Genomic DNA, 15,360 nt, shown 5'->3' with positions numbered 1-15,360 from the left:
ACTCTGTTCACCTCTGATTCCCCCCGCCATCTTTCAACTGCAGAATCCCCTGTCGAAATAAAGCAAGTGTGTGAAGACATAAACGGCATTCATACAGCTCGTATGTGTGTGCGAGTGTGAAAGTGTGTTCCCGTTCCATGTCAGTCCACGCTTTGATCTGTCTTCATGCTGTCAGCTGGCAGCCATGTTTGTTTGCCCAGTGAGGTAGGCTACCTGTGTAATTACCTCTAACGTAGTGACTTGTTTTGATTTGGCCTGAAATCTAATCCCCGGCCGGGATGAAGACGTGGAAACCAGTTTGAGGTTACTTGGGGATTTTTTTTTTTTTTTTAAAGTGTGAGTCTGGCTATGTGGGGATGTTTCAGGGGTGAAACAGGTTCGGACGGAGAGTTTTGCGAGGAGAATAATCCAGGCTTGTTTGAAAGTTTCTTTTTTTCCCCTCACACCCAACCAGAGCTCTGATAACCACCAGCTCACCTTCATGTGTCTATGAACTCCTTCCTAACCTCTCACATTCTTATAAAATTAATGCACAAGCTCACAAAAACAAAAAAATGTTGTTGACTGTAAAGCGCTCGCTCAGCTTGAACTCACTCACAGTCCTCACATACTCCTGCTCCTGTGAATCATTTAAGCCCTGGCAGCGGTTCAACACAACCTCAAAGAGAATCTTGTTGGCTGGAGGCTGCGGCACTTCACCTCTCCGGAAAAGGTTAGCAACAACACAATGTGGCTCTCCTCTCTCCTCACCTTACTACCATCTCTCTCTCTCTCTCTCTCTCTTACCATTGTTTTTGTGCTCTTTTCTACAATCTTTGTTATCCTCTTGTTTGCTCATTTGACTGTTTTTGCTCTTGCAGAATCAACAGCCATCTTTGATTTCTACATTTTATTGCTACACAGGTATTTGTAGCTAACCACAGACCAAATCCTCACAGGCTTCTTTACTTCAACTTGTTGCTTTACAAACAGTGTAACAGTATTTAACCCCTTTAGCCTTAAAGGCGACTCAAAGCTCCTGTCAAGAACTTTCACTTTGCATCATTTTTGGTGACCCCTGTGAACAAATAAGTAGATATTTTGTTTTTGCGCGTCTCTAAACCAGAAGGTCGGGGGTTCGATCCCCAGCTCCAGCAGCTACATGTCCGATGTGTCCTTGGGCAAGAAACTTAACCCCAAGTTGCTCCACACTGTTTCGTCTGCAGCATATGAATGTGTATGAATCTATTAGTTACTTCTGATTTTCAGAAACCTCTAACCCAGGTTATTTATTTGTGATTTTATTGGTTGATATTTCTTTATCTTGTATGCTCCAGTTGGTAGTTTTATTTTAGTTTTATTATCATGTTTTATCACGTTATAAATAGTTCTCCTTCTCTCTAATGTGTAGTTTCTTGTCACAATACCGCTGGCTGCAAAACAAATCGACCCACAGGTAGAAAAAAGTCACATGACTTCTGTACTTCTGGAAGACAGAAACAGATGCATCAAAAAATCTTAAACTTGGAGTGAATTCAAATAAATCAAAAGAGAATATTAAAAAGCTCAAGCAAAGCATGAGTTATTGTAATAATGATGTATTATATAAAACAGCATAATAGGATAAATATGTATTTAAACCTAAAGAGAAGTGTGTAACTCTGTGTGGAATGATTTCACAGCGTCTTCACTTTTTTTTCATGCATATGTCCGCGTCACACGAGTTAATGTTGGAAGGCCGGAGAGCTTCCCATTGGCTTCCTGCTGCCGATAAGAAACGTAAACACGGCGTGCAATAAAACGAGAACACATCAGACTCACACTGGAGCTGATGAAGGGTGATCATAAGGTAAAGGGGGGGGGGGGGGGGGGGGACTGCTCTCACACAATGATCGGAGTGTTTGGAGGAGGGGGGGGCGGACTGTACAAAGTAAGGAAGTGACCCTCACACACCACCTGCAGAGCATCCCTCTTAATAAGACATTTTTCTCCAATGACAGTGCATGCATATGTATCCAACACCCCGAAAGTCAGACTATGTGTGCATGTACATGTGTGTTTATGTTCCTGTATCCCCCGCCCCATCTGCATCCCCCCCCCCCCCCCCCCCCCCCCCCTCCCTTAACCTTAATCCATGCAGGCGGAGATGTAAAGGCGATGGGTGGAACCTGGTGGTCAGTGTTTATTTGCTCTTTCTCTCTCTTCTTTCTGAGAGGAACAAGAGTCATGTTGGAGACGCTGCATGAGGGCTGAGGGTACATCCTTCTGCTTTTTTCTTCGTCTTCCTCTTCACCTCATTGCTCTGTATCCCTCCATACCCCCCCTCCCCCTTCTCCTCTCCCATCTCTTTCCTGCACCTCATAAGGACTCCATTGAGGAGAGGCAACTTCTTGTTGCTGTGTAATCATGCAGGCAAGCCAGATGCAGATGAACCCGAGACTACAGAGATAAAACTGGGACAAGCGAGCGAGAGAGAGCAAGAGAGAGAGAGAGATGCTTCTCCTCACACATGCTCCAATGAGGAAAACGCACCGATGTAGCAGCAAAGATTTCTGCAGGCTAAACACACATGATTATCTCTTAGGCGACATGACATCGCTGTAAATTTAGAAAAATCATTTATTCAGTCAGATGGACAATAATCATTATTTAAGCCATTAAGATAATAAAACCAGCTCACTTTGAAATCCACAGACTGTCATGTGAATACTTTCACATCACCGAGAAGGAACAATTCAAAGTTATTCAATCCAATGCATTCATTTTGAAATACGATGAAAGGGGATTTGGGATATTTCTCATACACACAGAATAAAATAATATTCAATGATGTGATTTTATCCTTAAACAGCAGGGGGTAACTCTGAACACTGAGCTGGAGGCTGAAGACTCAAAAGAGAACATTTATACATCACAGTCAGTGGGTTAGTGGAGTCTAAAGAAGTGAGTATACTGTTCCCTTCATTTTTCCTGCCGAGAATACTGACAGTGAACAGTGACATGTAAATCCCTCTTGCATATTTAGTCAGTGCGTATTAGCCAGTTAGAGACAGAGTAGGGAGGGTCATCCCTTCACCATGCTAGGAACAAAAATGCAGCATACGACTGAATATTGTGACTCAATTATTGGTGTGATTCAGAGGAGATTTGGACGTGTTTATACCTTCTATATGTGTGAATAGTCTGTGTACCTGCGTAAACCCTGCACTACTACACCACAGGTCCCATTAGAACACAGACAAGAAGAGACGATTATATTCAGGCGTCTGAAATCATGAAATCATAATTATTTTTACACTATAGCTAAATGTACTGCCATAGAAACACCACACGTTCTATTATAATCAAACTGAGTACTGCACAGAAGGCCGGAGCCACTGTAATTCACCGTCCTCTTGATTCTGATTCAACAGTAGTTTACTCTGCTGCACCTTTGCACTAATGTCTCCTGTTGTTGTGTTTTTATATATTTTAATATATATCTGTTTCCATCAGGCCTGCACAAAGCAGCATAGCTTTTAGAGGTGGGGGGGAAAAATCAATACAGCATCATATTGCAATATTTTGTGTGGCGATATTATATCGTCTCACGGTCGCCAAGTGTTGATCATTTCATTATATTAAAAGCAAAATAAGCTTTTTTATTTTTTTATTATTATAAATCCCTGAAGGGGTTGCACTAATCATTTTTGAACAAGTTGTATTGTTAAAAATTCCTGCAGTCGTTCAGTCGTCCGTTCATGTTCAGTTCAGTTTGATCGGACTGAAACACCAACAGGTCAGACTGTGAGGAGCAGGCAGACTTTAAAGAGTTTCACTTTGATCACAGTGTCGGTCAGTCTGAGGGCTCTACTCTCACTGTGCAGAAATAAAAAGACTGAAGAGAGACGAACAGACAGAGAATGTTTTCTGATTTGACAAAACAGTTCATGGTTTATATTAATTTTGTGGACATATTCTGAAGTTAAAAAACGTAATCGCAATATATTTTATCACAATTCTCAGCAAAATGTTTAAAATCGCAATAATATCAAATCGTGATTCAAGTTTCATGATGATATGGTATGTGGGGCCTCTGCTGATTCACACCCCTGATAGTTTTAGTTCCATGTGTCTGAGCTGCCTTTGTCTAACTTGTCCTGGTTGTTAATTTGTTCATCTGTAAATGTGACTGAAGGAAAACCGGAACTCAACCTGTTGGAATATACTCAAATTCCAACAGGTATGTGCTCAAATACTCAGCCAATCAAACGGATTTTCTGATAATTAAAACATTTATTTATATTCCAACAGGCTAAGGAAACGATGAGTTTGATATTGTACACACTGTATAGACAGGTATTTTTGTATTTATATAATAAAACACTAACTCTTCTTTATCTGTGTCTACCTTGTTGTAGAGGAGAGCCTGACATGAAGTCTCTCTAGTCCAGGTGGGTGTTCTCCGGTCCCGACCTGACCTCGCGGATCCGTCCGCCGCGCATTCCACCCGCACGCGCTATCGTAAACATCCTAAACGAGGGGCAGGAAGTGCGCGAGGACAGGAATTCCACTCTTTCAAATTACATTATGGCCCGTTTCGATGATGGCTCCTCGATTTATTGTCACCACACACACACACAGCACGTAAAGGCTGTAAAAACACACTGAAGCCATTTCGAAGAACAGATAGAATATATAGAGAGAGTTATTACAGCAAACCTGGAAGTCTGTGAATGTACACGTGATTTTATTTAAATAAAGCCTACAGCTCCTCTCTGATAAGTGGGAGAGCTATCTGCGGCCTATCTGATCCTGCATCAGACACTGACAGGTCTTATCAGTAAAAATACAATTCAAGTTATTAATAGCACTGTGGTATAAATATCAGGCTATATGGATTTGATTTTTGTACAGTTATTGAAGTGTGTATGTGTCAGCTGCAGTCTATTCAAAGACTTTCAGAGGATGTATATTTATCTAAGAAGAAAACACGGACTCTCAGTGTCTCGTGCATCATCTCAGAAAATACCTTTAATCCACGAGCATGATGCACTGACCTACTGAGAGGACACATTTCACGTACTTTTAAATAAATATATAGAAATGGCAATTTTATTAATATAGCACATTTCATTACAGATAAGTTCAATGTGCTTTACATTGAGGTTAAAAACTAAATCAAAACGTCACAGCATACAACAGAAAGTGTTTCCACAGTGATTAACAAGATACAGAGATCTAATCACTGAAGTCATTCACACCACGAAGAAAACATCAAACCACAAGAGTGATCATACACACACACAACAACAAAAATAACTATTCATATGCTTTGGAGAACAGATAGGTTTTGAGTTTTGCTTCTAAAAGTAGACACTGAGACAAATAATAGTCAGTGTCTCTGCTCCTGCTCTGAGGTGTTCCTTCATTTATAAAACATGTCTTATGATCCAGGAGTATCATCTTCTATTTATTAATAAGAGAATGAACCTCAAAATAATCGAATTTTTAACGAGGCAAATAAATAAGTTTGTGCAGAGATAAACAGCTCCAGATTCCACATCACAGCGAACAAATGATCACGTGTTTGCTTTTAAATTAAATCCACGATTCCTTTGTTGTTGTTGCTATTTGGTTTAATTAATTAATTTGTTTGCATGTTTATTTATCACCCACTAAACTCCTTTAGCCAATGGAAACAGGCTGTAGCATCACATTAACATTCCGCAGCGCCTCTCTGCAGCCTGTGAGCAGCTCGTGTTTCAGGCTCCGTGTTTTGTTTACGGATTGTCGGCGACGGGTTCCTTTCAAGTTGTGTTGTGACGTGACGCGCGTGACTGCGGCCGCGCGGAGCCGCTGAGGTTTACAACAGGTATACCGGAAGTAGACGAGGAGGAGGAGGTGAAGAGTTTGAAGACACGATGTCAAGGGTGAAGGACGAACGCTTGCACCGGGAGGAACTGTTGTAACGACTCAAAGCGATGATCACTAATTAGTCCAGAGTCGGTTGCCATAGTAATTATTATAGTTTGTCAAACTATAGCCTAGCCTGCCACATTTTTTTTTTTTTATTCTTATTATTTTAGAACAGAAAGGCTGACATGAATATCTCGTTTTCAAATCCCCACAGAATAGATTAGGCCTGTAACATATTTAGAAAATGTCATATTTTCCATTTAGCTTGCTTATAAGCCAAGGAAATGTAAGATAAGATAAACCTATATTTATCCCACAGAGGAGAAAGTACTGTTACAGCAGAGCAGAGATAGTGAAGAGAAAGAACACAGTGCACATTTAAAGAACCGGGGAGCCGGAACAGAGCTGAGTGCAGCACGTTAGCATTTAGCATTTGACCCTTTAAATAAGAGGACTCATATCAGTGTGTTTTAAGAGTGAGGGATCAAATGTGTTGATCATAATAATGAGCGTTTCAACCTCTGAAATAATGCAGAAAATCACCTTTTTCACTTCATGTCAACGAGTTTAACTTCCTTCTTTAAAGTCAATTTAAATATATACATACAGTATCAGTCAAATGTTTGGACACACCTGATAGAAATGTCACGTCTGCATTTATTTCCAAAACATGAAATGAAATGTTTTATTTTTAATGTTTTAATATCTGCTATTATTCTAAAATGTGGAAACTAGTAAAACTATAGAAATACTTTTTATTAGGCTAATAGGTGTGCCCTAGTTACAGTTACAATGGGTATATTATAATAATATAGTAAACTGTATTATTGATGTGTGTCCAAACTTTGGACTGGTATTGGATATGAAAATAGTTTGATAAAAAAAAAAAAAATCATGAAAACAAAAAGATGCAACTGATTCAGAGTTTCTGGTGACTCTTACCTCTTTATTATTTTATAACTCAAACATGCATGTGATTCATTTCTCTTTGTATTATAATATTAATTCTCATTATTTTATTTTTCTCTCTAAAAGCCTCCAGTGAATAAATGTGGATAATTAGTATGTTTGCTAAAAGAAAAATCAACCAAACAATGCATCTGGTTCGTCAAATGTGATTGTGAAGGCCATGAAAAATATAAAATCTAACTATAAATGTATAAATCGATCTATGCATCTATTTCTTTGCAGAAACAAGAGAGAAGAGAAGACTAAACAAGTCCTGAAAGCGTGAAGGAAACTGAACCTCTTCTTCACTGCATGTGTGTGTGTGTGTGTGTGTGTGTGTGTGTGTGTGTGTGTGTGTGTGTGTGTGTGTGTGTGTGTGTGTGTGTGTGTGTGTGTGTGTGTGTGTGTGTGTCCGTTCATTAATAACGTGGATTAAATAATTGATTCATTGATCTGAAAATTGCTCTCTGGATTTCTGGCTTCATGTTTTATTTGATAGCCGTGTTATTTCTTTAATCCGTCGGATATTCAACACACTGAATGATGTCACGTTTTAACTAAGCCACAGGCGTACAGAGCGGGGGTGTATTAGTGGTGTTGAGATTATCAGGAAATGCTCTGGGTCTTAAACATGTGAAAAAGACACAGAAACATGGAACAACACGGCGCTGTGACGCTTCAGTCTGGGACTCTGCGGTAATTGCACGTTGAGAGATGGTTGGCTCTCAGCGCCGTTCAGCTGCTGCGGCCTGCAGGCTGCAGACTGGGTGCAGGGTGATGACACACATGCCAATGCTGTTCCACCTGCACAGACTCCCAGAGCACGGAAATACACTCCCGGAGAAAGCCGAGGGGACCCTCATGGGTGGCCGGAGAAATGTACACCTCTCCTGCGCTTCCCTCTCAATATGTGAGCAGATGAAGCTGCACTGTCTGTGCAGACTTTCACAGCTCAGTGGACAGGGTGGGTGTGAGAGTTGGATGTGAAGGCCTCTGTTTGAACCAACTCAGTCAAATACTCTGATATGCGGCTATGGTTTGCATACATTTAAATTAACTGGCTGTCCAAGTGTTAAGGCATGTAGAAATCTAAAAACCTGGTTCGCAACATTTTTCTTGATGTATGGGAAACAAATCTGAAGATGAATTAAAGAAAACCTTTTTCTCTTTCTTCCTTTCTTTAGAAAGTTTGTGGTCATGTTTTTCTTTATGCTATTAATAAATATATATATAAATATTCTAAAATATATATATGCTCAAACGAGTTCCTAAAATGTGTAGAAATTAATGTCTATATTTTTCCAGCGTTGATGTTCATCATATTCTTCAATAATTTTGCAAGGCAATTTAATTGTGTTCATGTCCACACTGTATTAGGTTGACCAATGTGTGATGAAAAAAACGATTTCTAGTCTGTTCAGACGAGCTTATTATTTTTTTTTCATTCACTGTAAGCACCGGAGGCGGAACTCAAATGTGCGCAAATCACAACACAGTATACGTCGCTGCACGGAGAGCATTGGAGCAAAAGTAGCCTGTGAGTGTGCCTGAAAAAAAAAACTGGGAAAGGGCTGGGCTTACACACTCTCAAAGCTCAACTTGGGTTGCGCCTCCATCAGAAACCAGTTTAGAAAAACCCTCGCTGAAGACGGTCTGCTGCATGTCACCCACTGAGCTGCAAAATAACGATTTCTCTGCACACAGTTTGGGAGAAAGCTTTGAGTGCGCGGTGCATCCTGGGGCTCTGCAACATCTTTTCTGAGGGTTACAGGCGCCTTGAAGAAGTCTGCGCATTGGCATTAGGACTGGAGTTGTTTTGTTTTGGTGTGCGCAATGATGGCCACTTACCAAAACCCGGAGGATGACGCAATGGCATTAATGATCCACGACACCAACACGAGCAAGGAGAAAGAGCGACCCAAAGAGGAGCCGGTCCAGGAGAAGGTCCCGGAGAAGCCGGATCCGTCCCAGAAACCACCGTACTCCTATGTCGCTCTCATCGCCATGGCCATCCGGGAAAGCACGGAGAAGCGCCTCACTCTGTCCGGTATTTACCAATATATCATCAGCAAGTTCCCCTTCTACGAGAAAAACAAGAAAGGTTGGCAGAACAGCATCAGGCATAACCTGAGTCTCAACGAATGCTTCATCAAAGTTCCGCGTGAGGGCGGCGGGGAGAGGAAGGGGAACTACTGGACCCTCGACCCGGCCTGTGAGGACATGTTTGAGAAGGGGAACTACAGGAGGCGCCGCAGGATGAAGCGGCCGTTCAGACCTCCACCGACGCACTTCCAGCCGGGGAAGTCCTTGTTCGGGGGAGACGGCTACGGCTACCTGTCCCCGCCTAAGTACCTGCAGTCTAGCTTTATGAACAACTCCTGGTCGCTCGGCCAGCCGCCCACTCCCATGTCGTACACGTCCTGTCAGATGGCGGGCGGCAACGTGAGTCCAGTGAACGTGAAGGGACTGTCAGCCCCTTCGTCTTATAACCCCTACTCCCGCGTGCAGAGCATGGCACTCCCCAGCATGGTGAACTCTTACAACGGCATGAGTCACCATCACCACCCGGCGCATCCCCACCATGCCCAGCAGCTGAGCCCGGCCACCGCGGCACCTCCTCCGGTCTCCTCCAGTAACGGAGCGGGCCTTCAGTTCGCGTGCTCCCGTCAGCCCGCGGAGCTCTCCATGATGCACTGCTCTTACTGGGAACACGAGACCAAACACTCGGCGTTACACACGAGGATTGATATTTAAACTTTGCCAAATGGTCTGTGCAAAATGAGGACTCTGAGAGTGAGCGATGATTCCTGTGATTTCAAAACAGAGCCTAGAGGGGTTGTTTTTTTTTTGTTTGATTTTATTTTTTTGAAGAGACCGAGCTGTTTGGGTCCAGCAGACACCCACAAAAGGCCGATCGGAAGGTATGCGTAAGTAAGTAAGATTTTACTGAATTGGATCTGGAGCTCAGAAAGTCACCAGGACGCATCAGGTAGCACAAACTCATGGAGCCATTTCGTGCGCTTGTTTTACACTTGGACTGATGGCCACGCATTTTGGTGTTGTAGTCCTGAGTGTGCCTTTTCACTCTCACGGGGACATACGCGGCTGATGTTACTTCAGTTGCGTGTTGTGTGCGTAAAGATCTCTTTTTTTATACGAACAGCTTTTCCTCACTATTTGCCAAAATGACACGAGGAGACGATGAGATGCCCTGAATCCAGTCAGTTTTTTGTGAGCCTGAATCAGAGCTCAGTGTGACCTCCTGATTGACTCTAACCGAATAGGCCTGCGTGCTCAAACTTCACCTCCTGCCATGAACTCCACTGGGGTAAAAGTTCAAAGTTTGCTTTTGATCCAGTAACTATAAAAAAAAAAATTAAAAAAAAAAAACAGTTCAGGGTTTGTCATATTTTGTGATGTGTGATAAACTCGCCAGCAGTGCCACGTTCTGTTCATCCTTCTCAGTTTTTTATTACGTGATTAGCTGTATTGTCTCATTAATGTTGGGGCCATGTTTCATTTTAATTAGCACTTTCCCCTCTTTTCTAGGTTTGTGAATTTCTTAATAAACTTGTATTTCTGTAAGTAAAGCAGTGGTCATGACGTTCTCTGTTCGACGCATTTAGAGGCTGCAGCGAGCTCCACTGTTGGCTTTAAACAAACTGCAGCAACACAGTTGTCCGTGAACGCAACACAAAGTTTAATGTTGTTCACGTAAAGCAGATCTTTGAATGAGGAATGTTAAATCTTGAAAAACACCACATGTTTGTGTGGTTTGGTGCTGAACTTGTTCCAAAGTTTAACGCGTAAAATGTTTGTTGATCCGGCACAGCGTCTCCTGGAAAACTAATACGACTAATTCAACTAATAAAACCAATATATAATTAATGTTTTTATATTTTAAAAGTTCCTCTTATATCGGTATTTATACCTTTGTAATAAGGATTAGATTTATCCCAACAGATTAAACGTGTCACACCTGAAATATCGAAACAATAATAATATTAAGGTGCATTCAGTGTCGTTTATAATTTCTGTCGACTTTAATGCTGCTCATGTCTTCATTATTCTCTTTTCTTTTTATATTATTATTTTTCTCCCTCAGTAATAACTCAAATCTTCTGGATTTGTATTTCATGTTTTTTCTTAAATCACTCCTCGTCAAAATAAAAATAAATCCCAGCACATAAAACCCAACCACATCTCTCTGATATGTGAGGTCATATTTAATGCAGGTTTGTTTCTAAGTTTTATCACTTTAAGAAAAGACGTAGAGGTTTAAATGTGAAGACTCCTCGGGTTATGTCCAGAGAGATGGATGTACGTGAGAGAATCAGAAATACTTTATTAATCCCGGAGGTTACAGTTTCACTAAAACACAAAATAGCAGTAAAAATAGTTATAATCAAATATGAATCAAATATGAAAGTAATTAAAATATCAAGCAATAAGTCTGTGCTGTAGAAAAGCAGAGAGAGGGAGGACAATATGGACTAAATATCTATATACACGTTTTCAAGGTTTTGTGTCCTTTTAGCAGGAAAAAAAAACATTTTCAAGAGGTTGTTTTTTTTCCTGCTCCATACAGAGAATGATAATGATATCAGCTCTGGCACTAAAGCAGCAACAACATCAACACTGACATTTAAATAAATTATAGCAATGATGTTTATTTCATTTTTTATTATCGGGAAAGGTCACGTTTTGCTTTCGCTTTCAGTTTAAATTAAGGAAAAATCATACAAATAAGCAGCTATAAACTAAAGACACAATTCTTTATTTATAAACTAAATTATATAAAATAAAATCAACATGAGATCGGTGTTAAGACTTCACACGGTGTGGAAGGGAACCACATAAAGGGGGAATAATGTCCACTGCTGTCCTGACAAAAGAAACACTTCTGTGTGAGTGTGCAGAGTTTGAAATGAGTCTTCTAACAGCTCCTTCTTCGTGGTTTGGTTTGAACGCGAGTCTGATGAATTAATTATGCAGAAATGATCCCGCGTGAGCCCCATGCAGAGGAGCATCCCGTCGCCCTGACGACCAGCAGCGCTGGTGTCCAAAATAAAAACGGATACGTTTACGGTTAAAACATGTTTGACCGATCCCTCATAAAAGCACACTATCACAGCTAACTGATGGGATATACTCTGTTTAGTGCAACCTAATAGGACGTCTTCACATCTGAGGCAGAGTAATTAAAACGTGACTTTATTCATCCATCCAACCACTGGTCTCCACAGAAAACGTCAAAACACAGAGTCAGTGTCGAACAGAAACAGATTCAAAAAATAGAAAACACGACGTAGACACCTTTAGCAATTACTTGAGTTTGTAGTAACGGTGGGGTGTATTAATGAATGACTCACGTGAGTGCATGTTTTATTATTGACATATTTGATGACACGTCATTGTGCATTCAGCTGCAACACGACAGTAACTCAGACCTGTCTGCTGAACTCATCCTGAACAGAAGTGTCCTCCTTCTGTATTTTAAAGTAAATGATATCAGTCACCGTAAATCTTCTCTGAAACTGTAAACAGACCCTCATTGGCTGAATCAGGAGGAACACCGACCCGGTGCAGGCAGCGGTCTCATAGGCTTTAAAACGACAGGCTATAAACAGGCGGTGTTCCTCCTGGTGGGGTTTAAGTCATACAGAGGTTTTGGTTAATTTTAAGTAATAAATTAATGAGTGTGTGCGGAGTTAGGTAAATCAGTAAAATGTTGTAAGACAGGAAGTAGATTTTTCGTTCTTCAGTTGAGATTATTTTTCCTTTAAACCTGAAGATTTAAAATAAATACATTTGGAAAAAAGACAAAATGACACACAATATAAAATAATTTGTCCCCTTCAGAAAAAGTCATTTTGCATGTTTTTTTTTTTTTTGGTGGCTTTGCACAGAATGAAATAATTTGAAGACGACGGTCAATATTTCCAGGAGTTTACAAGCTTTCATATTTGTTTTCTTATATTTACTCTAAAGTATCATATCAGAAATATTTATATCTAAAGTATCACATCAAAAAAATACCAGGAAGTATTCCACATAAAATACCAGAGTGTGCATTCACTTCTGCTCATCGTTTATTTAGTTTTTTGGATTTTTTATTTGTATTATTTCTGCAGCATTCATTTAAAATAAACAAAGACGTTCTTAAGTATTTTAAGTCAGTAGATTAAAAAAAAAAAAGGAAGGAGATCCCTCTCCTAAAAAAAACAACAACCACAGACACACAGACACAGACACACACACACACACACACACACACACACACACACACACACACACACACACACACACAAGCACAAAATGAAACAAACAAACCTCTAACAAGCCGTCCCTCACACATATCCATAAACACATCTCTTACAGCATCCTGATATTTCATATTGAGAAGCATTTGAAGCTAAATGTATTTTCTGTTCATCTTTGAAACATTCATTTGTCTTTCATAGTTTTTTACAAACCGATCTCATGAGAACTGAAGGAGCTCTCAGGTTTATCTGTGAGGAGGTTAGAGTCACACTAAATGAATCTGCATGCATTCAGCTAATCATACATTTCATTCGTTTATTTTTATTTTTAAATATGATAAAAATAATTATTGCTGAATCCTCAAAGAGAAAGTCTCAGCCTCAAGAGTCCATTTTAAATATTTCAAACATTGTTAAACACCAGTCTTTGAATGCAAGAGGAGAGGTGGAGATTATTAATTTAACTTGTGTATATATATATATATATATATATATATATGTATGAAGAAATGAACATTGACATGTATTTAACGACATAAAGTTAGACCTCACACACGTTCAGGTTCATTTGAAGAGATTTGTTCCTTCACTGAAGATTCAAGTTGACTATTTTTGAAGTGTCTGCATCCCTGTAAGGTTATATTTTAGTATTATTTAATTTACTTTATTGTATTTATCAAGGGACAGTGTGCAATGACTTTGATCATTTATGCAAAAGAAAAATGAAAAGATGTTTGCACCAGATTTATCGAGTCGCTTATTTCCATTTCAATCTTTACGCACGACGTAAAACAATAAAAGAAACACACCTGACAACAGAATCAGATGCACAAATAAGGATTCAGATTATTTTAAAATATGAAATATAAATCAAATATATTCAATCTTAAAATTAAAGATAAAGGTTTACAGAAAAGGAATAAAAACGTCTTCCTGGTTTACTCCTTCCTGATATATTCAGATAATAACACACGGAAGATTTATATGAAATGTGTCACATCAGGCTAAATGAGGCCAATAAATCTCAGCTGACCGGCTATTAAGGAACTTTACAGTTCAGTATGAGACACTCCTCCAGCTCTACTCTCCAGTTGTCCCTTCTCATGGCTGAAGGTTTACAGTAAAGCAGCCGTCGGGATCAGCTCCGTTTGAGCCGTAGTCTACTTTAAAAACATGAAATAAAAGTGCCAACAGCTTCGTGAATAATCAACAACCCTGTCCCCCTGCGGTCTGCGTGGCTCTGACACGCTTCTCCTCCATCCTCCATCGTCCAGTGTGCGCGGATCTCCAGGATGAAATGTAGCCTCGCTGCGTCCTCTCTGCTTCCTCACATTAATGTTTTGTAAACAAGAAGGAGATAAGGGCGCGTTTGAAAGGCAAGTGTATCCTAAACACTCTTCTTAACATAATAAATACAAGTGTTTTACAGAGAAATGAGGGCTCCACGAGTGTAACCAAGCTTTCCAACAAACTGCAGGCTGAGAGGGATTCAATGATGCTAAAGTCTTTTCGGTTAGACCTCGTGAAAGCCTGCATCATGCATTCAGATATTTGATGGATTTTTCTATTATTAGTAGCTTGTAGATCAGTCTGACCTCACGGTAGATGTCTAAATAATGTCTTCTTTTCCATTTATTTATTTTCTTTTGTGCGTTTTTTCGCTGAAAGAGCCCATTTGTTAACTACTGATGCATGCCAGGATTACACATTGATACACATGCAGAAATATTGTCCTACACATTCTCCCCTGTAAAGCTCCTAAAAACCGAATCTGTCGGTGCGGACTCGGGCGCGGCAGGTGTGCGCATTTGCTTAGGGAGAGGTTGACAGTTGAGCCGGGCGGCGGGGAACAATAGGCCTGCATACAGGATGTCTCAGGGGCCGACAGAGATAAGGCCAGCCGAGGTTCATGGCTCCCACACAGGCTGCATTTTAAATCAAGTCTTCTTTCACACTGAGTAGAGCCAGCAGGCTGCGTCAGCCTTCTTCCCCTGGCTGTTAGGTTTGTGGAATATATCCTCTACCTTGGTTGTTTATATGTATTTAAAATCTATTAAATGACCAGGATGTGTTTTTATTCATTCATTCTAACACTTTAATTCTTTTCACGTCTGTTTCAGCGCAACATTATAAACCACAGTATGTGGACAAAGGAGTTGATGCATGATTCAGCTTTAGATTCTTGTATTAAGAATTTGAATTTAATTAAAAATGGAAACAAACTGGCACATTTCCATTCCCAACATGAACCTTATTTATACCTAAAAGGCTC

At 40.2% G+C, this 15,360-nt stretch overlaps 1 protein-coding gene across 1 annotated transcript; it reads left to right on the top strand.

The window, feature by feature from the left end:
* Positions 1–8,422: 8,422 nt before the first annotated feature.
* Positions 8,423–10,058, top strand: foxl2a (forkhead box L2a). Its single transcript, XM_061046122.1, has one exon. It carries the CDS (start codon positions 8,659–8,661, stop codon positions 9,577–9,579), a length of 921 nt encoding a protein of 306 aa, XP_060902105.1. The 5' UTR covers positions 8,423–8,658; the 3' UTR covers positions 9,580–10,058.
* The last annotated feature ends 5,302 nt before the right edge of the window (positions 10,059–15,360 follow it).

The sequence above is a fragment of the Labrus mixtus genome, chromosome 9 (genome assembly GCF_963584025.1).
Source record: "Labrus mixtus chromosome 9, fLabMix1.1, whole genome shotgun sequence".
In the NCBI taxonomy this organism is placed as follows: Eukaryota; Metazoa; Chordata; class Actinopteri; order Labriformes; family Labridae; genus Labrus; species Labrus mixtus.
The sequence above is the reverse complement of the archived record's forward strand: the minus strand, read 5'-3'. Positions and strand labels throughout refer to the sequence as shown.